The 27,883-nt window shown below is 38.7% G+C and overlaps 1 protein-coding gene across 1 annotated transcript; it reads left to right on the plus strand.

Moving 5' to 3' along the window:
• The first annotated feature begins 893 nt into the window (after positions 1-893).
• On the plus strand, positions 894-27,268 carry ren (renin). The gene is made up of 9 exons (XM_082518112.1): positions 894-1,038; positions 22,255-22,402; positions 22,852-22,975; positions 23,165-23,283; positions 23,394-23,590; positions 25,902-26,024; positions 26,132-26,273; positions 26,368-26,466; positions 26,814-27,268. Exons 1-9 carry the CDS (start codon positions 914-916, stop codon positions 26,973-26,975), a joined length of 1,239 nt encoding a protein of 412 aa, XP_082374238.1. The 5' UTR covers positions 894-913; the 3' UTR covers positions 26,976-27,268.
• The last annotated feature ends 615 nt before the right edge of the window (positions 27,269-27,883 follow it).

Raw genomic sequence — 27,883 nt, forward strand, 5'->3', positions numbered from 1 at the left:
TCTCGCCACCAAACTCAGGCAGACTTAACTGTCTCACAAGCTTGTTGCCTAATCTTTGCAAGTGAAACAAGATATTTAAGTTAATGAGTCTTTTTTTTTTTATTAACCTCACAAATAATTTTGTCTTTACTGTTGGGGGGAAAGTTTTTTTTTTTCATTTTCTGCTTCCTTTGACCAAACAAAATGTGATTTTTGACATTTAAACAGAGTCCCAGTCAATGGACTGCAGTGTCCACATTCACATTACCTAGAGCAATGCTGTGGTTTCTGCAGTTTGGAAAAAAAGAGGAGGGATTAGGTGAGAAACACATGGCACAGCAAGGGAAAAACAGGCTCTCTGTGTTTCCTGCCTCTTCAGATAAAGTACAGTAACTGGCACTCTACCACTGTGAGGGCAGTGGCCTGGATAGCAGTGCATGAAAGGCAGCTTTCCATCCCATTTCATCTTACTGGTGAGTGCTGGGAGTCTTCATGGTGAGGCAACAGTGACACTTTTTACCTCTCCTGTTTATCTCATAAAGTGTTCGTTTCAAATGACCAGGAAATGGCATCAATCCTTTTCTTTTAAGATCTAAATTTACTTGATTTATAAATGTTTTTACGTGTTTTACTATCATTTCCTCTGTGTGTTGCAAAGTGGGCTCATTTGTGATGGTCACACATCACATGACGTCAGGGCCGGCCCGTGGCATAGGCCGTATAGGCAAATGCTAAGGGCGCCGTCCATCAGGGGGCGCCACGCCAGTGCCATAAATGTTGAAAAAAAAAAAAAGTTGGTACTATTAATTCTAAATACAAAAAATAATCCCACGTTAATTAAAATGCAAAGTAAAGCTTATTTAATAGAAACATTATTTGTTACAACATTACGCCCCCCCCTCCCCGTACGATGCGCCCCCTCCCTTCCCGTATCATGGTTCCTTTTGGACGTCACCACATCAAAAAATCAACACAAGATGTCAAAACGGCCAAAACTGTCAGGTGGCCAGGGAAGAAAAAAGAGAAAAGAAGAGGAGGAGAAACGAGAAAAAGACAGAGGTAGGTAACGTTAGCCTACATGAAATTATTTGTCTGAATGTGATAGTAACCTAAATTTTTAGCATTAAGCTAATGTTACATGATTCGCTAATTGCTAATCAATAAATAGCTAGTTAACTGTTTTAACGTCAGTTAATATTGTGGAGGGGGCTAAATTGTTATGGAAAATAATAATGTAACGTTAGGTAATTACAGTACTCCCACCTTTCCCACCATTCCTCATTTGTGTTCATCTTTTAAGCAGGTGTTTTTTGTTTACATTGTTATTGCCTTCTGGTTAGCTAACGTTTACCCTGCAGGTAATAGTCACTTTTCCACCCCTGTATATATTATAGTTGTAAGCCTAGTTGTTAAAGTGCACATCATTAATGTTAATTAAGCAATATCACATGAGAGGGAATGCTGTTTTTTAATATGAGCACTAGAGATGGCACGATACCACTTTTTTATGTCCGATACCGATACCGATATCATAGATTTGGATATCTGCCGATACCGATATGAATCCGATATAGTGTTTTTTAATCAACAAAACTGTTTTTTAAATATCTTGCTGCATTTTGTATAAGTTCATACTCAAGTTTAAAACAACAACTACACTAAAGCTATTCTGTTATACCTGTATGCAAAAAAAAAATATTTCATAGTTCAGCAATACTGATCAATCTAATAAAGTTAAACCTACACCATCCTCCCTATTCTGGTATTTTAAAGAGTACTTAGCATAAATATTAAGCAACCTAACTAATAGGGTTCCAACTCCCAGCAACAACAAAAATAAATAAATAAAAAATAGGGAACCACCCCTCACGCTCCACCTCATGATGCTTAATCGACGTAATCAACCTTAATGTGATGCAGTGTGAAAAAAAATGCACAGAAATCAATTATTTTTCAAGAAATATTAAATAGATTCAACATCTTTCTTCAACAAAATTGCAGACTGCACAGATGGTACCTTCCCAAAGGAAAAAGTACTATAGCTTACTAGGGTATATATATTAGACTTAATAGTTACTATATACAGTAATTGACTTCTATTCATTTTACATCAAATTAAAACTTTGGGTATCAGATAATTATTTATTAAAAGCTAGACATTTTAAATGAGAATAAGAAAGAAAAGTATGTCTTTGTGCCCCCTTTTCCCTGTTAATGCCCTATCGGCCCCCCTGGCTAAACTTTGCTAGATCCGCCCCTGCACAGTTACCAGCGTCAGCTACGTAGAAAAAGATCCTCGAGTAGAAAGTAATATTAAATAAATTCTAACAACAGCTGATCAAGCTTAAACGTGCTGCTGTTGTTCAGCCGCTGGTTTCCTCTTTCTGGTGCAAAGTGGGCCAAAAACAAAGAAGAGACACGGACTCGCGACAGAAAAGCCGATCAGCTGATCGTTAAGCAGTTTCATGATTGAAGTAGCAGCCGGAGAGGCAGTCGCTTGTTAAGCTTAACGCAGGAATGCTTTACAAACATTCAGAGATGGACTTACACACTTGCTTTACTTCTCTCGGGGATAACTTTGTCGGAGATGAAATGCCGGGTTGCTAGCGAAGCTCCAAATGCTATCCAGACCACCGACAGGTCCCGCATGCCACAGCCGCTCTATCACGTGATGCATACTGCTCCGACGTGCTAACGTTCTGAGGTGAGTTACGGGTGTTGCAAGTTTTGTGAGGTGCTTTCATGATATTTAATGGATCGGATTACATTTTTTTATTTTTCTCCGATATCCGATCCAGTAATTTAGGTCAGTATCGGACCGATACCGATACGTAATATCAGATCGGTCCATCTCTAATGAGCACTGCTGTGATTCGGTCAAAGATAATCATAACATAACATTCTCATATGATATTATACTGTTACTTTGCATTCTGCTATTCAGCATTTCACTGTAATGATGACAATAAATTGAATCTAATCTAATTTGCATAAGAGTTAACATCATACATATATCTCTTTGGTTTTTCATTTATATTATATCATTTCATTTTATTCCTGGAATCATATGTTTTTATTATTAGACTTTAATACTCAGTGGTGTCACATACTCCTCTCTTCAGACGCACTGTTGAAGTTTCTAAATCCCACCCCTGGGCCATCTACCACATCTACCGTTGCTGCCTCCACTTCAGCAGCACAACCCACCAGTGATGCAGCATCAGCAGCACAACCCAGCCATGATGCAGCAGCATCAAGCGGTCTTCCTGTTGCCTTATTTATATTGTATTTTTAATTTATTTTATCCAACTTGTTGACACGTTTTATTGTGTTTATGTATGTAAAATTTATTGTATTTCATATATTCATTTTTTATTTTTTGTATTCATTTATTTATTCATATCTTTTTTTATCTTGTTAATTATTCTGATTGTGAATTTGCTTTCTTTAAGTAAAAAAAAAAAAGGTCAAAGACAAAGCTATTCGGTTTCTTGTGAGTACATACACTACACTGCCGATGTAGGGGGGCGCCACCTAAAATCTTGCCTAGGGCGCCAGATTGGTTAGGGCCGGGCCTGCATGACGTTCTCAAAACAAGTGGGCGTGTGGTGGTGAAGTCAGCATAAATAGCTGCAAGTCATGGTGCATGGCACACATCCCTGGCACTGCTGTATTCTGAGTGGAGAGGTGAACTATTTCCTAGATGAAGAACTTCAGTTACATCACCATCTGAAACCTCCACTGCATATATATGTTTGTGGGCCTTGTCTGGAATGAAACAATGTACTGTACATGGTTCATTTGCTGTTTGATCACTTACAAGGTGAAAGAAAAATCAAAGAAATGCTGATTCAAGTTGCCAGTTTTCAAAAAATAAAATAAAGCTTAATGTTTCAGACACTTTTCATACACCCTCAAACCAGCAATCAAACCACATTTTACTGCATTTGTAAAATTTAAATGCCCTGAACACACACACGCAGATATTTTGAGTTATTTTAACTATTTCAACCTGTTCTGGGGGTAAAGTGGAGATTAGATTTAATGAGAGGTGTCAATAATTCATTTTCACACCAGACAATTTGACAGGCCAAAGATAATCAATTAAAAAAAAAATGTAAAGGGATTTTTTGGGACCATACCATTTTTTGTGTATACCATGATATACATATGACAGTCAAGTAAGTCAAATGGGAAACTCAATAAAATATATTGAGGTAGAATATGAAGTCAGGTGACAATGCCAAACCACTCCTGTCTTCCATGTAATGGCAGCTGTGGACATTAACCTTTTTGTTAAATGAAATATGCCAACATTTCAATTCTGGAGTTTTATTAAGGATATTACAAAACTTTATTTACTCTGTTGATTTTTCCCCACACAATTTATTGTTTATGTTGCAGATAAAGTTACCACATATCGTTCCTCACTCAATAAGTTTGTGACTGCATGTTGCAATATTATGCTGATTTATGTCCAACAAATGCATCTGATCCCCTTTCATAATGTTCTTTAATAAGGAGCATTTCTTGTGTAAAGAAACAAGTTCTTGCTTATGAAGGAGCATTATAGTAAGAAGACTTTTAGATTTACTATCTGTAATATTTTTCCAGTGTGACTGCATCTGCCTCTGTCACTCCAATCCTCTGCGTGTTCTCCTTCACTACATCCATGAACTCCATCTCTGTGCTCTTTCTCTTTTCTTTTTTTTCTTCTGTTCAAGATCCTCTGTCCAGTGTATCTTCTATTCTTCTATCCTCTCAAACTTTGCCTTAAAAATGCAAAACATGAGCTGTTCCTGTTCTATACTCATTTCTAACTCTGTCCATCCTGGTCATTCCAAATGAAACTCTGCCACCTCCAGCTCGTCCTCCTGTCTATTGAACAGTGTCACTGTCTCTCAACCATAAATCACACTGCAGCAGGTCTCACTACCTTCTTGTAAACATTTGCTTTCACTATTGATGCTGTATGCTTCTGTCACAAATCACCCCAGCCACTGTGCCCTGAATGCACTTGCTTCTTCACCTCTCTTGTGCACTATCTGCTATTTGGATGTTTAAGTCCAGGTATTTAAACATGTCCATCTTCACTGCCTCTACTCCTCACATCTTTCCTGTTATACCCACCAACAGAACACGCTAACACTTACACAGTTTACATCTCCAACTGCGTAACTATTTTGCTTTGAATCCTTAGTAGAGGGTAGCTTCAGGTCTCTGAATAACATAATCTGGTTACAAAGTACACAATACATTATTAAAGTCTGACTGATTGCTAACATAACAGGGTGCTTTTGAGGCAAACAGACTTTCAAATTCTGAAGAGGATCAAGTGTGTGCATGTGTGTGTGCATGTGTGCGTGCATGTGTGCGTGCATGTGTGTGTGCATGTGTGCGTGCATGTGTGTGTGTGCATGTGTGTGTGTGTGTGTGCGTGCATGTGTGCGTGCATGTGTGTGTGCATGTGTGCGTGCATGTGTGTGTGTGCATGTGTGTGTGTGTGTGTGCGTGCATGCGTGTGTGTGTGTTTGTGTCTGTATGCATGTGTGTGTGTGTGTGTGTGTGTGTGTGTGTGTGTGTGAGCATACTTTGAATTTGATTAAACTCTATAAAATCTTTGAACCCAAATTAAATAATGTACTTTTTGTAAGGCTTAAATCTGAAATAATGAGCAGTGTTACATAACTTTGCTGGGTTAAAGAATTCCAGCGCTACTGACAGAGAACATTTATCTTTCTTTTTACTGGTGTACTTATTTTATATAATTGTTAGAGACCAAAACATAAAACAAAGGAGAGGTAAGAAACCCTTGACATGTGTGCTTTTTTTTTTTTTTTTTTTTACCAGTTGTACTCGTGAACATTATATGACATGTTAAAAGATGTTAATGTCAAATGAAAGCAAAAGGAAGAAGTATGCATGCCCTAAAGACAGCAATGCATAAAACAAACTCTTCCACACACTCTTGGCAGATAATGGTAAATGGCCTGTATTTATATAGCGCTTTACTAGTCCCTAAGGACCCCAAAGCGCTTTACATATCCAGTCATCCACCCATTCACACACACACATTCACATTCACATTCACACACTGGTGATGGCAAGCTACATTGTAGCCACAGCCACCCTGGGGCGCACTGACAGAGGCGAGGCTGCCGGACACTGGCGCCACCGGGCCCTTTGACCATCACCAGTAGGCAACGGGTGAAGTGTCTTGCCCAAGGACACAACGACCAAGACTGTCCAAGCCGGGGCTCGAACCGGCAACCTTCCGATTACAAGGCGAACTCCCAACTCTTGAGGCACGATCGCCCCTAATAATAATAATTAGATAACTCAACTCACAACATTAAAAATTTGAACAAACAGTTTCTTTTATATGAAAAGAAAGTAAAGTAAATCTCTTTGTTAATGACAAAGGCTTGACTGTGAGTGGTACATAAAGTTCACAATCAATACACAGCTGCTAAATGTTAACCAGCAAGTCAAAGATTGTACAGATTTCTTGTGGCCGCCAGGGCGAAAAATCTATCGTATCAAGGAGAGCGCGGTGTGCTAATACGAGGTGTTTCATTGAACCCCCCCATTGTTCGCTTTGTAAAGAATTCTCTTTCTTTAGGTGATCTGTTCAAAGTGCTTTTATGCATTGCACCATAAACACAAGTCCTTCTGCAAGTACATCCTTATTGTGCGAGTGCATTCTTTTACACATTGAATTAAATGTCATTACTTTGAAACTTTACCAATAAAAATATAATATATGAGAGGTAAAAAACTTTTATAGCCAGAAAACATGAGACAAAAGTTTATCTTTAAGTCTTTGTGCAACTTTGCAGGGGGTTATAGCCTACACCAGGAAAGAGGTGGCATACACTGATCCATCACAGAGACAAAGACAATCATTCACACCTACACCCAAGGTCAACTCAGATTTAGCTCTTAACCCTTTCACACATGTGGACAGCTATTCAAAGGCTGTTTGCTTGTATTTGTCTCAGTGTTGACGGTATACTTGCACATAAACCACTACACTGGACACTGATGTGTCCCTCCATACCCTGCCACCCATTTAATGTTACTATAGATGCATGATGTGTTTCATTGAAATTATTGTTATTTAACCCTGTCACGCATGAATTATGACTACCTCAATCAGGATTTTTTAGTATTTTTAAAAAAGTATTTTATTTTATTCATCTTTTCATGCCTAAAGATGAATAAAATACTCAAGAAAAAAATCCTGATTGAGGTAGTCATAATGCATGAAAGTGTTAAGATAAAAGGCATGTCTTTGGTGTGTGTGGGAGGCAGCATTGTTACGGTTTTTTAAATTTGAGTTTATCGGTTTTATTTGAGTTCACTTAGTTTTCAAAGTGGACTTTCTGCTTTCAATGTAGTTTTTGTTATTATTATGAAATGTGTGGTATGGTAAGCCAAAATTTAATAAGATCAGAACAATTATTACAAAACAAAGACCTTAAATTATGTAGAAATCTCACTCTCAATAAAGAATCGTGGTAGCATAAGCCCTTCACAAGGTACTGCTGTCTAAACACAGATGAGAAAAAATCCCATCGACATAGATTTTACAAGTTGGGAGAGAGAAAGAGAGGAAAAAAATCAAATAGGCAGTGGAACTTTTCAAACATTTATATTTTAATCCTATCAGAATATTTTTTCTGTGTTAATTTTTAATTTTAGTTTAATTTGAGCTAACCTTGGTAGATCGAAATTGACATAGACACTAGCTAAACTGAGCAAGTGAAGGTTTAGGTGTTTAAATATCTACTGAAAAATGCTGAAAAACACTGACATACAGTACACTATGTAATAAAATTTTAGCTGATAGCATGCAGTTATCAATGAGTTGCCATTAAACAGTTTGGTTACTTTGCTTATAAGGTTGTTTTTGGTAAAATAAGCAACAAATCTTGTTTTACTCTTTTACTAACTGTCTTTTGTTGCGTAGTGATCTGGAACTCTTCCTAGGTGTCCAAACAATGACCCTTGGGTTTTCATTTCTCTTTGAAAAGGAGGGCAAAGCTTTTGATGTAGCTCTTGGAGCTGAATCTGGTAAGTGTGGTAGGTGTGTAGTTGTAATTATACTGCAGTTTAAAAATGTAACATTTTCAAATTATAGTAAGCAAGCAGAGTATTAAACCAACACCACAACATCCTTTGTGCTAAAAGTTCATAACAGAATAAGCTCATCTCTTGAAACTTACTTGACATGGTTTGTTTCTCCCAGAGGACAGTGAACTCTTTCAGAATGAAAACTGCTCATTCTGAACCTGTTAACAAAAATCCTTGCAAGCTTCAACATGGTGTTTTCTCTGCTCCATGAGCAAAAAAGGTCACAAAAAGGTCACTGCCGTTATCATCTGCATGTGCGTGACAGTGCAGTGCCATTGAAGTGGAACAGGATTAGTCTTGGAACTTTTTAACAGCAACATCCAGCAATTTGAAACACAGGAAAACTGGTGATTGGTCAAATATTCACTTTTTTCTTTTTAAACAAGGGAAATATCTGTCATGTTAGTTGCAAAACAAAAATCCAACTGATTCAAATCTAGTCTCCAACTGTTTGCTGCGGTTACTAGGCAGTGTTAACTTTTCTTCCCTTGCTTTTTTAAAGTAATAATTTCCTCTATGTAAATATACAGAGTTGTATTCATGTGTGTTATAAAGACACCAATTATAGCTGCTTTACATGTTACTGTGGAGGACAACAGTGTGAAATGTGGGCAAGCTGATGCCTTCTTGTGCATGTGAAAGAGATTAGAGCACAGATGAACAGCTGGTCATTGGACTTTGGTGAGATTTATTTCTGCTGCTCATGAAAAAAATGCCCACATGCCCTGGCTGTGCAATGCACACACTGTGCTTCATTTGTGTTGAGCTATATTGCTCTACATTTATGAGTATCTGAGAGCAAATGCATTTAAAAGCTGTATTTTAATGTTGTGAAAGTATTTTAAACAGACAACCTCTGAAAAAAAACTTGAAGTTTGAGCAAAGTCTTTGCTGAAAAGATGAAGTCTATGGTTATTTGAATTTCAAGGTTATATTTGAGGGGCATACTGTTTGTGAAGTGGGAGATCATGGGAAACAGACTCAGGTATACCTGCAAAAGATCAGAGGACCAGAGGGTTTGTTAAATAATGCAAATACCAATTGAATTCTCACATCACAGATGTCTCAGAGGAGACAAGGTTCAAGGTTCTTCCCTTTTAGAGAAGTTGGAGAAGTACATTCAATGTGTCACAGTTACATTTAAAACAAAAGTCTATATCTTATTTTAACATAGCAAAATTGCATGATCAGAACATAGAACACTGTTATTAAAATGCAATTTTCCTCGAGAAGTCTAAAATGGTTTTCATGTCCTGTCAGAACTCCTGCCTGTTTCACTCACTACAAGGTGGGTGTGGGGCCAGCGATGAAAGATGAAGAACTGAGGGCAGAACAACTTAGAATTTGTGATGAAAATGTTGACCTAACATTAAAAAGGTAGAGCATTACTAGGGTTGTACTATAGAAAGTGAGAGTAGGGCTGGAAAAAGACATGATGGCAAAGCGACATGAATTTTTATGCTGTGGATGTTGTACTTTGGCCATCCAACCCCCTCCCTTACATAAGATGCACGCTTGGCTGCGGGCGTAGAAAACAAGGCCTGTCCCCATGCATTGAGCCTTCCCCTTCACTGGCTCTTAACCATGCAGTACACAACAGCAGCAGACAGTGAGCAATATTGAATTATTCAGGCACAGAGAACATTGCAGCAGCGGAGGGAAGAAGCTCGTGTTGCCTTTAGTCTGGGAAACAGAGCAAAGAGATTTTAAAAAGACAAAGTTGGTTATTTATGCAAATTCTAATCTAGTGCACTGTTTGTTGTGAAATTGTTTATTCTGCACGTGTGGACACCTGTGACACAAGGTAAATGAATGTTGAATGTTAGAAAGCACTTAGGCATAGAAAAAAGCGCATGTATGAAAGTGTGTGTTTATTGGTGAATGAGTATAAAGCATTTTGAGTCCTCAAGCAGAGTAGAAAACCTCTATGTAGGAATCAGTTCAGTCCTTTTGTCCTGTAGCAGGCTATGTCTTCAAGGGTCTTTCATGTCATGAAATACAGTATATACCAGTTTGACTGTAAGGATAAAATGTTAGCTTCCAGGCAAAACAAATGTTTAAATCTAATATTTCCCAATCTCTTCATCTTGTTCCCTAGAAAGTACGGTATGTGGAAAGTAAGTCCACTGTGGAGTGCAGCAGTCAGTGGAAATATTAGATTTAAACTGGAGTTTCTCTCAGCAAAACACGTTATCCTTGTAGGAAAAGAGCAGACATCTGTGTGATCACAGAAAATATCTTTAATTGTAGAATCTGCTGCAGGATAAAAGATTGAAAAGTGAACTTTCAAATGTTGAAAGAAAAACTGTCACGGTTTGCCAAGGCAGGCCGTGTGGATTAATAACGGACCCAAGATGCAGACTGCTTAAGTGGAGGGTGAGCTTTATTTACAACCGGAGAAGTACAACAAAAAGGGGTGGCGAGAAACAGAACGGTAAAAACTCTAAACTGGGAAAACTAAACTAAACACAAAACCAGAGCACGAACGAGGGTACCTTGCAGGGAGAATGACCAGGAAGCCAGAGGAATAAACACAGAATGGCGGAGGGGAAATAATGCAGACGAACCAGCAACTACTAAGACAGAAAACACAACTTAAATACACTCAGAGAACACAGGGAGATTACACACTGGTGGGAAACACAGCTGGGAGTGATTAACATGACGAGACTAGGGAGGCAAACTGAAACACTCACATAAGACGCAGACCTTCACAATAAAACAGGAACTTACACATGAAAGGACACAAACTAAGAAACGCGGACTAGATACAGGAACACACGGGCAGAACAGAGTAAACACTAACCAGAGGAAGAACAGAACCAAAATCACGAAGAGAAAACACAAAACGCTGGGTCAAAAGGACCCAGGATCATGACAAAAACAGAGAATGCAGAAGTCACAAAATATTATAGTAAACACTGAAACTGGACTGATGGATTGACAAAATTATATGAATATTTTGTATTGTTTCTGCCCACATTGGTCTGAAAAAGTATCTTTTAATAATGCAAATGTTAATGCATCAATTTTAATAATGACTTTTTTTTATGTGATTTTAACTGTAGTAACATGTCAAATGCAGGTGTTTTAGCTTGTTTATGCACATAAAACATGACTTCACAAAAATAGCAAATCCACATAAGACAGGCAATCATTTTATTGAATCTAATTCTAACATTTTATAACAACGTCAGATACTGGATAAGTAAATATTGGATTTTTTTTGCTTGACCCACATACAGTTTTCATAGAGCTGTTAACTCTTTTTCCCCACTTTATTCCTTTTTCTATTCTTACCAGCCTCTAAATACTGTAGAGCCATGCTACGTCCATTTGCAGCTTCGGTGTCGTCGCTTATTTTTGTGATTTGCACTTCATGTCAAACAAACAAATGATGGATGCGTAACATGAAGGGGGATTTTTATGTGCACAGAAAGGTTAGATCCTGGTTTATTATTTATTTTATTTTTTCAAAACAACAGCTAAACATTTTACCTTTCTTGGAAAAGTTAATCAGAATCAGAATCAGAATCAGAATGGGTTTATTGCCAGATGTTGAGGTTTACAACATTAGGAATTTGCTGCGGTGCTTCAGTGCAAACAATAAGAATTAAAGTGCTATGTAGAAAGAAAGATATGTGCATGAGATATACATGAGATATATACATGAGAATAAGAATTAAGAGTGCTACGTAGAAAGATATATACATGAGTGCAGGTGGTGATCAGTGCCAGACATGAAATGATGCAGTGACACAGCGTAGGGTCATGTGTTCGTGGCGGGGACAGTCATGTGGTTATTGTTCATGTGTCCAACAGCAGAGGGGAAGAAACTGTTCTTGTGGCGAGAGGTTCTGGTGCGAATGGACCGGAGCCTCCTGCCTGAGGGGAGCAGGTCAAACAGACTGTGTCCAGGGTGAGAAGGGTCAGCTGAGATCCGGGCTGCACGCCGCAGTGTCCTGGAGGTGTACAGGTCCTGCAGAGATGGGAGTCTGCAGCCAATCACCTTCTCAGCAGAGCGCACAACACGCTGCAGTCTCTGTTTGTCCCTGATAGTGGCTCCAGCGTACCACATGGTGATGGAGGAGGTGAGGATGGACTCGATGATTGCAGTGTAGAACTGCATCATCGTCCGTGTTGGCAGGTTGAATTTCTTCAGCTGCCTCAGGAAGTACATCCTCTGCTGGGCTTTCTTGATGACGGAGGTGATGGTGGGCTCCCACTTCAGGTCCTGGGTGATGGTGGTACCCAGGAAGCGGAATGAGTCCACAGAGGTGATGGGGGTGTCAGTCAGGATGATGGGGGGGAGTGGGGCTGTGTGCTTCCTGAAGTCCACAATAATCTCCACTGTCTTCTGGGCATTCAGCACCAGGTTGTTGTGGCTGCACCAGGACACCAGACGTTCAACCTCCCTCCTGTAGGCAGACTCATCCCCGTCAGAGATGAGCCCAATGACGGTGGTGTCATCTGCGAACTTGATTAGCTTGACAGACTGGTGGGTGGAGGTGCAGCAGTTGGTGTACAGGGAGAAGAGCAGAGGAGAAAGAACACAGCCCTGAGGGGAGCCGGTGCTGATGGTCCGGGAGTCCGAGACATTCTTCCCCAGCCTCACGTGCTGCTTCCTGTCCGTCAGGAAGTCAGTGATCCACCGGCAGATGGGATCAGGCACATTCATCTGGGAAAGCTTGCCTCGGAGATGGTCTGGAAGGATGGTGTTGAAGGCAGAGCTGAAGTCCACAAACAGGATCCTGGCGTAGGTTCCTGGGGAGTCCAGATGCTGCAGGATGAAGTGTAGGGCCATGTTGATGGCGTCATCTACAGACCTGTTGGCTCTATATGCAAACTGCAGGGGGTCCAGGAGGGGGGCCGTGAGGGTCTTGAGATGGGAGAGAACTAGGCGCTCAAATGACTTCATGACCACAGATGTCAGAGCCACGGGTCTGTAGTCATTTAGTCCAGTGATCCTAGTTTTTTTTTTTTTTTTTTCAATACATCTGAGTAATCATTAAAATATAGCTATTGGCAAAATCTGATGCAGGATAAAAAAAATATGTATTTTGCACATTACCATAAAAACTGTGTAAGGACCATCAGTGTGTATGTGAGCAAACCATGGAGCTACATACAGCCTGCAAAGGTTACTCAATACAACATGTCAAAGCTGAGCAAATTCAGTAAATAGTGACCCTATTGTAGAAATAATATTTGCTAATAAGGTTGTCATAAAAGAAAACATACAGTTTCTGCTGCAGTCAAAGGAAAAAAACAAACTCCACACTTTTTAAGATCTTTTAAGGCTGTTTATCTGCCAGTGCGTCATTGTGTAATGATAATCTACTTTTATTGTTAACTTCAGCAAGATTCTGAATACAGGCCATGAGGTTTCCAAAGATAAGTTAACTTACATCACTGGCATGCTCACAGACACATTTCCTGCCTCCAGACTAACACGTAACCACATATCCCAGTCTAATGCACTTTATTACCAACCACGAGATTCTCATCCCCCTCAGATCTCATGCTTGACTTAAAAATATTTCACCAAACAAGATAATATGACTTTCTTCCACCTCTACTCACAGATCAAAATAGGCAGCAGACAATCCGACTCAGCTGCTGGCACAGACCACAAATTATGATGTATTTTTCAAGAACAGTGAGCAGTTTAGACCTGATATTCTTTCATAGAAGAATTCCAGTGTTTCACTTTGTCGGCTATTTTTATGGTGGCTAAGCTAATCGGGTATTAACTTGAGGTTGTTCTCCTTTGAAAAGAAAAGCAAGCTCTGGAGTTCTGGAAGGAGGAAGTTAGTGAAGCTGTTTAGGCAAAATCAGATTTACTGTTTGATCAGCTGTGTGACTGCCTGTCTCAAAGGAGTGTGACACAATCTTTGAAAGAGAGGAGGCCATGTTCAGCTCATGGCATACAATGAAGAATCAGTTGGTATGGATGTGTCTTTTTTATGTTAAATAACATTAGCTGTCTAGCTTGCTCTGTTTATGATGTATCTGTTAATCCTCCAAAGAATTTAAGCATAAGCTTTGTTTTAGGTATCGTAATCAAAGTTATGATTAAACAACAGTTTGTCTGATTTAAATAATATGGTAAGCTTCAGAGAAACCATAACATTTCATACTATGTTTTAATTTCCTGTGATTAATTATGTTGTGTGAAATATAAGTTAACAGTATTTTTTACTTTTATGGCACTGATAATCTACGTAATGAGAATAGCATTTTTTAAAGTAAAAGTCTTCCCAGGAGTTAACATCCAAGCAAATTCACTCCAAAGTCAGACTGTGCAGAGAAACTGCAAAAACTCAAGAGCAATAGACACCACAGGTGTTAGTTAGAGTGTTAAATTTAAAGGTTCACTGCAGTACAGTTAGAAAAAGACTGAACAAGCATGTCTTGTTTGGAAGAGGTGCCAGGAGAAAGCCTCTTCTCAATAAAAAGAACATGGCAGCACAGCTTGGATTTGCAAAGTTGCATCTGAATAAACTGCAAAACATCCGGAACAATGTCCCTGGGACAGACAGGACCAAAGTGGAGATATCTGGAAAAACCACACACTGTCATGATTTCTTCTCCCTTCTCCCTGCGTCTCTTTCTCTCTCACTCATTTTTTCTCCATAGCTTCTCTCTCTAGCCCCCTTCCTTTCGCTGCTTCTCTTTTTTTTTACACTGAGGTTGTGGGCTGGCTCTCCTCGATGGACAGCCTACAGGGAGAAGATCCTTTCTTCCTGGGCTCTCACCTTCACACCTGTTCTGTAGTCGTTCATCATGGTATTTAGGACCGGCTTATGCAGGTACTCCCCACCGGATCGTTAGCACCTTTGTGGATGGTAATTGTGTTTCACTGTGTCTTCATCTACAGTAGCCCTTGTGTTATGGACTTTTCAACCCTGTTTTCTTGTCTGTTCCATAGTAACCTGTCTGAAGTCCAAATTACTGCAGAGGTTCCATGAATTCCATGAAAACCCACTCATCAAAATAAAAACATAATAAATAATAAAATATAATACAATTGGAGCACCAGATAGAAATTTGAAAAAAAAGAAAAGAGAGAAAGTACAGAGATGAGCCACAATTTATGGACTGATTATATGAAAATTAATTTAAATCCACTCATCTGAACTTTCCAGTTTGCCTCCTTACCTGTAAGGAAAAATACTTACCTGTAACTCATCTGCATGCCTACCCTTGAATCCCTCTTCATCTTCATGGATTCCCGTCAGCCTGCCAGCTGCTCTTCTGAGTCACCTACTTTCCAACTTAGTCTTTATAGAACTGTAGTCTTTTAAGCCAATATATTCTATAAAATCATAAAAACCAAAAGTTGTTTCTGCATATAAAGAAATGTAATGTGAGCATTCTATAGTGAGTGTTGGTAGGCTGGGTTTATTACATTTGGGCAGAGCTAGGCCCTTGTCTTTGCTCCCAGTCTCTTTGCAAAGCTGAGCTGGCAGCTAGCTCCTAAGCCACCCCTCCCTTCTTTTTATTTTGCTCCCAAGAAGCCAGACTTTCTTCTAATACAATGAAGTGGCCTTGAGCAATAGTTCTCCTGTTTCTCCAGTTTTCTGAAGTTCTTTCAAAGTTTTTATTTGGATATTGGCTGCTTTTTCACTGATTTTCAGTCCAGTCTTTGTGTCTATAAAGTTTCATAAATGAGAGTAGCTACAATAATGGGTACAAAGCATTTGTTCCAACAAAGTGATTCCCTAATAGATAATTAGCTTAGGTTAGCTTAACTTATATCATATATCAGGATGCCGTGCCTAACTTCCATGTATTTTACAGAAAAAGAGACGCTACTTTTATGTAGACTCGCTACTTACAATGTAATTGTTTCTTCTTTTCTCTAAAATATATTAACTTATGCAGTACTAAAAATTATTTACAGAATAAATTTACTTACAGTATTAGTATTTATTTGCTTCCTGTAAAAACCAATGTAATTATATTTAATTAAAGGGAATTATGCCCTCAGTCACGGGCTGTATTAAAGGGAGTTACCAAATAAATTCTTGAACATAGTTGAAGGCATGTCAAAATGAACATATTAGTTTAGCCCAACTGATTGTTAAAAATGGAGCAAAGACTTAAGGCAGTCTGAGAGTGCTTTACTCTGGTCTGATGTCACAGTTTTATCTATCCAGCACTGTGTTTCTGGATGAGTAATGACAGTCACAGTAGCAGCAGAGGAAAAAAACAAAAAACAGGCACACAAGACAGATAACAACAATCAGACTGATACAATAAGAGATTTCCATTGTTCTCCTTCAGAGATGAGTCAGCCCATTATTGTTAACGCCACACAGAGGATGTTTGGTGAGTGCAAGGATATGTGTGCTTGTTGTCCAGGAAGTCACAAAGCTAAGCAATTAGAGGAGGATGTCTTTTTTAAATGAGGATATCCTGTACACACAATCCTGCTGTGATTGCAGTAACCACAACATCTTTCAGCTTGCTATTCTGTAAAAATGTAATGGATTTGACAGATACTGCATTTAATGCTTGTTATTATATTAAGAATTAAAAATGGCACTTATTTAAAAAGAGTGAAAGAGCATAAGAATTGGGGAACTTGTTAAACGTTTGTTTATGAGGTTTGTGCTCTGTCATTTACGATTTTGTTTTGAGTCTTTCAAGATTGTCTTCGTGTGGTCTGTATACTTTTACCTTTACATTTTTTGTATCCATGTTGCCATTTGTGAGTTTGTTTTCTACTTGATTACATGTTACTACTACTGATTGATGTAGAATGTAAGCCATACTATACAACCTATTAGTCAATCAGTGTATTTCCGGTGTGGTGGTTTAATAAAATATGTTTATCTGTTATGCCTCTATTTTACATCAAGCATATGATGTCTAAATGAAAACCTTTTGTATGGTGTTGAATGAGGATTTATTTGTTGAACTAGTTTTAGCATCCAGGCCTGCAGAGGGCCCTAACAATACAAAATGTGACATCATAAAGCATCACCGTGTGAAATCACACGTAGAAGCCAGTGAATTAAACATGTTGGATGAGTAACTTCTCACTAGTAGTAAGAGTTTCATTAGGAGATGTATTAGCAGTAGCTGTAGTGGTAGGAGTAGAGTGGTAGCAGTGGTGAGGAAGTATCTATCTATGCACTCCACTACCACCAATTAACATACGTTGGAGTAATTCAGATGTACAGTATGAGCCAAGCAAGTACCAACCAGAGCTGTTTAACTATAATTAAGGTACTGTGTGACTGCTGTTATTAAATATTCATTGATCCAGGTGGATGGGCACACTGTGTTGAGTCGCAAACGCTGAGCAGCAAAACAAGTGCAGTTGCCATGGTTTCTGGTGTGTTCTCCAGCTGTTTTATCCTAACAGTGCACCTGCTTCCTAATAGAGCTCTCTGGGAATTGCAGTTAATGTTGATAGAGCGCAAAACTTTTTTTTTCCCACAATATCTTTTCATATCTCGTCATCTAACTCCAGTGAGCTTGAAAATAACCTTTTTAGACAAGCCTTCTTTTAATTTATTTAAGTAGTTTTTGGGATTATTTTTCCCATTTACTGATGTACATTGTTAAGTTTGTTATGTTCTTCTCTTTGGGTTTCAGTTGTGATGATTTTCATTTCCTGCTTTACTTTGATAGTCATTTGTCTCTAGTCTCATGTTTAGTTTTGCTTCTTCCCTCCTGTCTTGATTGTCATCACCAGCTGTTTCCAGCTGTTTCCAGCTGTTTCCGCTTCCCTTGTTAGTGGGCACTGTCTTCCTGTGTATATATTGTCCTCTACTTCTCCCTTGTTGTGTTGTACTTTTCCTCTGTGTTTTCCCTGGGCTCCTTGTACTTTGGATGTTATACCTCAGTTTTGTTTTTGTTTTTGTCTTTTGGGTGTTTTGTTTCTTTGTTTGTTTGTTTGTTTGTTTGTTTTACTTTTCCAGACAAATAAATGTCTCACTTGTTGTTTTTTAACCTTGTTTTGCTGTATCTTGCATTCAAGTCCAAGCATTCTGCACTCCACATTTGTTTCTTGGGACAGGCTGCTAGTAATACTAGTTGTTTTTTTTCTAATAAGTCGTCTGTTAACACTGTGCATCCCTTGAGTTATACCATTCTATGCTTAAATTATAAATGTATTATAAATATTTTAGAATGGAAAAGCTTGAATATAAAGAACAGGGATTTTCAGACATCATGTCAATTCTTTTGGAGGTAGCTTGTCCCAGTGCAGCTTAAAGATGAGTCTGGACAGTCTTTATCTTGAAGTGTAAGGATGAAGACACACGTGCATATCCTACAAACAGTCTCACGGAGATTAATAAGTAATGTTTTTCTTCTGAGTTGCATGTGATCAAAGAACAGGAAGAACTCCTGAGAGTTGTCCTAGTGGATTTTTCAGTCAATTGCTGCCCTCTGCTGGTCGGAAATCAAGCAGCAAAAAGGTCTAAAAAAAAAAACCCCTGCTCCTTAGTGAAAATTCAAGCACCAATTCAGGACGATAACTCCAACTATCAATATATAAAATAAAAACAAAATGTGTAAGATCAAATGTAATCATACAACCAAGCTTTTGAGGATGGCTATCAATCTGTTGTACATAAAACATGATTTTACTGCCACCTTTGATCTCAATTTCGACACTTTTTACCTCCTGATGTGAAGACTGCCCCACATATTTTCATACATATTGTCTCCAGATGGAATCACAGACTCATCATTCCTAATTTGAAGTTCATGGATTTCAAATGATGAAAACATAACTGGGTATAAAATCTGTGAAACCAAATTGTTGTTCGCTGCTCTTTTGTAGCTAATTATATGAACTAACTAATTAGAAAAAGTGACATGTCGCATTTATATGCATGCCAGATGGGCAGAATGTTGCATTTTTGTGGCTTTGGCAGTCAGGCTTATTTGTTTGAGTGATAACTTCCTTGAGTCTCGTTTCCTGCTAACAACCACTGCTCTGCTTCTTATCATTCTTATTATGAGAGATAACACAGTCCCTACGCAACCCTGCTATAGCTTCTCGCACGAATTCTGCCTCTGATATGCATCTGTCAGCAGGAACACATTTGAGGTTTGCTCAGTTGCACCTTTTTCAACAGCTTTTATTATACGGTTCTGAGTAGTTCTGCATGACCAAAGTCTAAATTTTGGCTTGAAGTGAAGGCCTACAAGGAAATATTAATGACATACAAAAAACAAATATAAAACTGATATAAATTGTTATGCAGGAGATAATCTTACATTTCCCATGTGCACCAGTGGAGTAGCCTAAGTGAAGAGGTGGGAGGCCATGCAGCAGTGACGCATGGGTCTCCCTAGGCAGTGTGGGAAAGAAACTTATGGGTATCCATTTAACCTAGCAGGTCAAGAGTCAGGTGTCTGTGAGATTGCCAAAGTGCACTATCAAAACCTGCTTGTAAGGCCTAATGGTATTAAAGAATAAACAGGCATGGGCCTCCTAAGTAATATGTGTCTTAAAAATGTAAAAACTGATGGTAATACTTGTCCATATCCTCCTCTTTATTCATTTTTATTTTTTTAAAACAAGCCTCTGGTAAAACTGGTAAATGGATAATAGTTTGGTAATACTTTCACCACAGCAGCTCTATTAGACAATAATAATGTGTTTATGGCTTTTTGCACATGTGCCAAGAAGCCTAAAAAATCAATCATTAAAGCTTTGAACCTGCAATAACTTATTTTATTGGCCACTTGAAACAGTTGTAAACACAACAAGATGCATATAAGCCTGACACACTCCCCTTTCTCTTGCTTCTATTTGCTCTGATTTTGATCTCTATAGCAGCTGAATGCTGCTTTGTGTGGAATTGCTGGTGTCTAAATGTATCTGCATTTGCAGTAAGAGTGAACCAAAGCAGTAATGCTCGGCCGGATGTATAAACGATGGGCTTAAACTCCCCATAAAGCCCCGTAAAGCTGAGGAGATCTGCAGATTCAGCTGAAAAGTCTTTTTATGTTTTTATTATTGTAAATCATCCCTTTGTCACTTGTCATCACTATGAAAAAAAGCATTTATTTAGAAAGTATGCTGGTAATAGTGGCGGTAGAATCTTCCAGTGTTTATTAAGCAAACATAGTGCAATATAACTCTGCTGTAAATCATCTCTGCCTCTATAATCTGTATGAAAACATGGCATCATTCCCTGGAAGATCTGTCAACAGGGAGTATCTCAGCTGCTGACCTCTGGCCTCTGTTACGGTTGTCTGAGCTTGCGCCAGACATGGACCTCCACATATCTCCTGGCTTGACTTGGTGGTCAGCACAGTACCAACTCACCACACAGCTGTGACAGGCAAGATACCATGGGAATCCTCCCTGTGGTAAAACCCAGTAAACACTTGTGGAGCAGGGAAATTATTTTACTGCTATTGGTAAATAATCATCATCATTACCATTGCATTAATAATATAATCTGCAGCATTGATATTGTATTCAGAGGTTTAAACAGTGTGTGTGTCTTTCAGAAAGACTAACTGACTGTTTCACATAGAAGAAATTCAAAGGTGTGTTAAATGCAGACAAGCATCTTGTTTCTTTTATCATTATTCTTATCATTGTTTTTGTTATTTTCAAGAACAAAACCCCATCTAATGTTGACACAGCTGGCTTCCCAAAGGGTCATTCATCACTTGCCAGAAAATTAATATTAATATTATTTAATATTATTTTTTTAGCATTTGCCTTTATTAGATAGTGAGAGAGGAAGACATGCAGCAAAAAGCCACGGGTCAGACTCGAACCCAGGCCACTACTTTTGGGCCACGTGGCATATCAGTACCTGCTCACTCACTGAGTTACACAGGTGCTCAATTTCTCAATTTTGTCTTGACTGTCATGTGTTTTGACAAAAACATCACCTATGACCTATGTAAATGGTTGGTTCAATAAATGTGAACATTTTTCAAAAATGCACTTCTTTAATCCAAAGCGAAAGGGAACCATTTGTAGGTGTTTATGAGGGTTATTACGGATTAGATTTTCTGGTCTGGCCTGCTTCAGATCACACTGGGCCGGCTACCCATGATCAAAAACTAATTTTACACCCCTGATCTAATTAAATGAAATCATCAGCAGGTTAGAGAAATAATGTAAAAGTGCACAGCGAGATCTGGATTTAACGTGACTTTAGTAAACAAGCTAATCTGTCCTGACAACTCAAAGCATCATTTGGTTGCTTCGAATTTTCTCACAGCCCTTCACACAGGGTCTCCAGGTTACCTACGTCACTAATATGCAGACCTCTTCACCCCTGCTTTCTGTCATCAGTGTTTCTTAAGGGGTCAGAGTTCACATCTTTCACTGGGACCTGTTTATCACAGAAGAGGTTGTGTGATCAAGGCAGAGGGGTAGAGTGCAAGGTGGGGGGAGGGAAGAAGGGCTTGTTTTCCAGTGGTCACCTCCAGGAAAGCTCCCAACCAGAGCCAGGCCCATGGGTGAGAGCACTTAAAAGAGGGCATGGTATAAAAAGAGTTGAGGTGCACGACATCGGAGAGAGCGAGAGAGAAGAAGAGCCAGGAAAACCAACTTTTATATACAGAACCGACATCAGTGAAGTCCGAGAAGTCGCCATGGCACTACTGATGAATCAGTGGATATATTTGGTTGCTCTATCACTGACAGTGACCACGAGCCATGCTTTGAGAAGGTAAAAAAAAAAAAAGAATCATTTACATGCCTACCTGATTTGCTTAAAGGATCTAACTTGCTGGATTTCTGCACCAGCATTATAGATAACATTCTGGAGAAACGTAATGACAGTAAACCATAAATTATATAAGGACATGAAAACAAATGTGTTTTATTGATTCATTACAAAAGCTAATGATTTCAGCATTTGGGTTCACATGTGTTTTTGTTCATCTGATTGGCTGGGTGCTGAGAGCAAAGCGGTCTGTACTTTGTTAAAGGTTCATACTGAGATTATCCCCAGACATATGTAATAGATACATAGCACAGAAAATAAACTCCATGTACCTCTTTAACAATCAGAATCAGAATCAGAATCAGAATACTTTATTGATCCCTGGGGGAAATTATTTTTAACATGACCTTAGCTATCGAGTTTGCTCTTTGCATTCATTCAGAATGTTTCCTCTTTCCCGCTCTGGTTCCAGAATTGCCCTGAAAAAGATGCCATCTATCAGAGAGACTCTGCAGGAGCTGGGATTTTCTGTAGAGCAGGTGATGACTGAGCTGGCCCAGAAGAGCATAGCTGACACCAACAACGGAACTGTTCCCACGCCGCTAACCAACTATTTGGATGTGAGAAACCTTAATGTGATCCATTGATTAGAGCTACAGATGATACATGTGATAGAAAATGTAGCACTGAAACCACCTGCGTTTTCTATTTCAGTTCTGAAGATAGATACAGACTTTAACCTCTATGATTAAAGGTTTCATCTCTGCTCTTGGATGAGCATTGAGATGTCTTCACGACAACAGCAGATGAACTTCCTTTTGAATTAGCCTCTTGAAATATTCTCTTTTTATGAGTCAGACTTTCCACGTTTCTCTGTCATTGGCCTTAAAAGTGACATTTAACATGTGGGAAAACCTTTGAAAAACTATTCTTTTTTTTTTCTTTTTTTTTTGTTTTGTTTTTTTGGGGGGTTTTGTGTTTTTTTTTTGCTTTTTTAAAAATTATAAAACACTGGAATGAAAAACTATTCAAACAACAATGACGTGGGACATTTTTCCACTTCCAATAGACGCAGTACTTTGGAGAAATCAGTATTGGCTCTCCGGCCCAGATGTTCAATGTGGTGTTTGACACAGGCTCAGCCAACCTGTGGGTGCCTTCGCAAAGCTGCTCACCGTTCTCCACTGCCTGTTGTAAGTGTACATATTCAAACATTTTTTTCTGAACTTAGTGAACTTAATGAACTGACAATATGCCAACATTAGTTTATGCTCACTGGCCAAATAAAAAAAAAAATAGATGCAATATTTTAGGGAACATTGTTCATTAAAACTTCCCAGGTAAACATTCGCTGTTGGACTTAAATGCTTAAATACTTTCAGTTACTCACAACAGGTATGATGCTTCCAAATCCCGGACTTACATTGAGAATGGAACAGGATTTTCCATCCAGTATGCCTCTGGAAATGTCAGGGGATTCCTGAGCGAGGATGTGGTTGTGGTGAGTTTCAAGTCTGAAACCTACAAATTAAATGGGTTTTGTTTCTTTTTTAAACTTCCTCTTGCACACTACACTTTAAACTTTTGATTAGCAGTGTTTTATTGCTGCAGGTTGGTGGCATCCCAGTAGTGCAAGTGTTTGCTGAAGCCACAGCTCTGTCTGCCATGCCCTTCATCTTTGCCAAGTTTGATGGAGTGCTGGGGATGGGATACCCCAACGCGGCCATTGATGGCATAACCCCAGTGTTCGATCATATCATGTCTCAACACGTCCTCAAAGAAGAAGTTTTCTCCATCTACTACAGCAGGTGGGTATAAGTAAATCAACTGAACTGACATTTTATATGAAAGGCTTTTGCACGAGGAAAAAATAATAATGACAATAATTTAGATGCTGAAGAAAATGTATCAAGCTGTCAATGATATTTATGCTGCAGTGAAAAAATGAACTTGCTGCCAAGTGTTGAATCGATCAATCAGAGAGAAAAACACTATAACTATAAATAATGTCTCGTCAGGACATCTGTTAGATTTTAGGATCACGTTTTTTCAATTTCTGCTTGTTGAGCTGAAAAAGTTAGAATTAGAAGAAAAACCCAAACTTGAAGAAGATCATACGAAATGGATTTGGATCTGTGTGAGACACAAGGGTGTTGTGAGAAAATAGAGAAAAAAATTTATGTGTATTTTCTCATAGTTCTTTGTCATTTATTATACTTGGTTATATCCAGAATAAACCAGTTGAAAAAATATTATGATGTTTTCTTTTACTGTGGGAAGCGCCATACGAAAGAATCAATTTAAGCTAAAAGAACGTCCCATATGAAATGAAATAGTGAAAAGATATAATAAATGTTTTGTGTTTTATATGTGTTGGATGTCTCATGAAACATGCATCAACCCATGTTTTACTCATGAAATTTGCCTCTTGCATTTTTATGTAAGATTTAAGAAGTAGGTATAACTCAAATAAACATATTAAAAATTGAGGTGCCTTCATGATTAAGTTGTAAACGATCTTTATTTACTGTCAGAGGGAATTGGATTTTTTGTTATTATTTACAGAAGTTTGCAAAAATCTTGAGCCACTCCTCATCACTCTACATTTTGCCAGGAAAGTGGTAAATATTTGCAGCGTTTGATTGTAATATAAGACATGTGAAAACCAGTGAGTTTGAAAGTTAATACTGGTATCACCTGTCTTCGTTAAAACAGCCTAAACTCTCTTAGGCAGGATTTTTCTAAGTAGTCTTCAGAAATAGTTCTTCTGGCTTCTTGAAGGATATTTAACGCTCTTTGTAATGGGGCATGGCCTGTGATGCTGTGCAGGTGAGTTCATCTCACCTGCACGGCATCTACAATCACGCCTCGCCGGCATAAAAAGCGGTGCTTGTTGTCGGTAGTTATTGTTGTTATGTACATGTGGCTGGCAGCTGGGAAGCTGCAGCCAGGAAGTGTTAGAACAGCAACCGTGTAATAAGTAATAAAGTAAAGTATGCTGAGAAGCATGGAAATGTCATCAGGTCTGCTGTGGTTTGTTACACTCTTCTTTGGATGTTGGCTACCTTGGCTCCATTTTTGGTCAAAATGTGATTTTTCTGCAATAGCAGTGTGCTTGGGATCAGTGTGATGCTGAAAAATAAAGCCATTGCTAATTAATTTCCAGATGTTAGTGCAGCATACCTCAGTCTTTTCTCTGTGTTCCCCTTCTTGACAGCTGTGCAATGACACCATTTCTGATGAGGTTTCCGGGAACGTTAGATGGATCAGATGAAGGTTCAGATCCATCTGTCAGATCCTGTGACAGGTCCTTGGTGTATTTTTTCTTAACGACATGACTTTCAGATCCTGCTTATCTGCTATAGATGTTTTCTTCTTTATGCTTGTTTTTGTTTATGGTTTTGTTTTGTTTTTTAGGTGTGACACTTTTTCTTCTGTCCTCTACTTGTTCAGTTTTCTCACATTTTTTATGGACACACAACACAATACGCTGAGATATTCCAAGTTTTTGGCTACTAGCTCTTTGAGAATCACCTTGTTGCTGAAAAAAAAAAATACTACTTTATGCCTGTCAGACCATTCTGTCTCTGAAAATTTTCACAGATAATGAAATGGGAACAAACTGTGCTTTTGCAAGACGCTTAATAACACGGCCAAAGCTTTGATTGTGATTTGGGTGTGTTCTTTGTTCTGAGTTGTCGGTTATGTGTGTTCATCCCTTGAGTTAGATGCCATTTGTGTGCTTGAATGATTTATAGGTCAGTGTTAAATGGCTTAAAAAAAAAACAAATAAAAAAGCAACACAAAAAAACATTCACCTGGACTGAAGCACTGGACTGAAAGTGAGTGAGAAAGAAGCACATGTCCAAAGAAAATTTTTGAAAGATCTTCAGAAATCCTGGAACAATATTGCTCAATACCAATTTCAAAAGCTACAAGAAAGTCTGACTCCTTGGAAACAAAATATAAAGAAATGTGGGGTGGCTCAAGTCTTTTGCACAGTACTGTATTTTTAATATGTGATATAGCTCAGCAACCTGTGTGAACCAGCAAAATTACAATTTCTACTGTCAAAGAGAAAATGCACAACTTTAAGGGTATTTTGTTTATCATTTTCAGGGACCCAAAACGCTCCCCAGGCGGAGAGCTTGTCCTCGGTGGAACAGATCCAAATTACTACACTGGAAGTTTTAATTATATTAACACCAGACAGACAGGCAAATGGGAACTTACCATGAAAGGGTATGATCTTTATTTGCTATCATGTAATGTGTTTTCATGAGTACAAAGGTGCAGCCATTCAGAAAGTACATGTGTTTTCATTTCTACCTCCTCTTTCATTCTTTTAGTGTTTCTGTGGGGAGGGAGATGATGTTTTGCGCAGAGGGCTGCACAGCTGTGATCGACACGGGCTCCTCCTACATCACAGGCCCGGCCTCCTCTGTGTCCGTGCTGATGAAAACCATCGGAGCACAGCTGGATGAAAGTGGCGTAAGCTTTTACACACGCAACACAGTTTCCCACAAAAAAGCATGTTTGCAGAAATTCATGAGTTGTCACCAATTATTACTCTGTTGTTCGCCAGTACAAAGTCAACTGTGATACTGTGAAGACGCTACCCAGTGTCACGTTCCTCCTCGGTGGCCAGGAATACTCGCTCACACAGGAGGATTATATATTATGGGTGAGAGTGTTGATGGATGCTGAACTGTATTAACATAGGCATGCATTGTTCAAACGTAAATCAGTTCATTTACCCAAGTACTACAGCCAAGTACAATGTTGTGGTACTTGCACTTTAGTGACGTATTTCTATTTTTTTAAATAAATTTTTGCAGCACTACGTGTATTTTAATTCTGCTGTTGTGAATTGTAATATTAGGCTTATAAAATATGAAAATTAAGGACCACAACAGTAATCCCTTTATGCAGATAATACTTTTGAGTACAATTTTAATAGTAGACATTTACTTCTAGCACTTTGTTTGGTGTGTTATTGTGTTATAATACATCTGTTCTTTGTGGCTCCAGCAATCACAGATCGAAGGGGAAGTCTGCACCGTTACCTTCAGGGGCTTGGATGTGCCGCCTCCTACAGGTCCCATATGGATTTTGGGAGCCAACTTCATTGCACGCTACTACACAGAGTTTGATCGCCGCAATAATCGGATAGGGTTTGCCACAGCAGTCTGACAGGAATTTAAATATTCACCACATTCTTCTGTTTTCTTGTTGTTTTCGTCGCTGTCTCCCGATGTTTTTAATTTTAGTCCGGGTCTTCCCTTGCTTGTTTTTTACGTGAACACATGACCTGAATAAGTCGTATTAAAGAAATTGTAAGGAATGTCATCCTCACATTTCTTGCATGCATGCATGCATTTCTATTCTATATTTGGGAATCAGTTGCACTAAACCCCTTCTGAAATGCATTCACCAACAAATACAATGTTTCTTTCTGTGTGACTTGCTTCTTGTATTTGTCATACAGCCACAACCAAATTATATATATATTGTTCTGACGAAATAATAAAATTGAAGTTTCAACTTGAGTCTAAATTTGCTGCATTTTTTCCTTCTAGGTCTGGCTAATGCATTATATGACCATGTGGAAGTCAAGGCTGAACTTGGAAACAGATTGCTGTAGCAGATTTAATCAACCACACCGCATTCTTCACAGAAATATTTGTCATTGTCGCTTAATAATATAAGGATGCCTATTTTTAGGTGACTATTGGGTATACAATTAAATGTCAGCCATAGAGTATGCGCTAGAAAGTGTAATGTGAAACCTTGCTCTGTTTCATTCCAGTTATGTCGGCAAAGTGGGACTTTCATTTACGCAACTAAAAGTTACAATAGGAGTGAAACCCGGCTGGCGTCATGTCAGTTAGTTTTCAAACTCAAATCATGCTTTTTCAAGTTTTTCAGCAGTGTACGATCCCTGTCTTTGGGAGTTGCCTTTTTCTGCAGCAAAACAAGTTACTCTGCTTCAGCTGTTTTTACCAGAGTAAATCTCATTTATAAAACGCTCTGAATGACAAAACCTTTGGAGAAAAAAACAAAACAAAATGCCGACCTTTAAGGTCGTTCAACGAGTGAAT

This window comes from Aulonocara stuartgranti, assembly GCF_965226115.1.
Source record: "Aulonocara stuartgranti genome assembly, chromosome: 20".
In the NCBI taxonomy this organism is placed as follows: Eukaryota; Metazoa; Chordata; class Actinopteri; order Cichliformes; family Cichlidae; genus Aulonocara; species Aulonocara stuartgranti.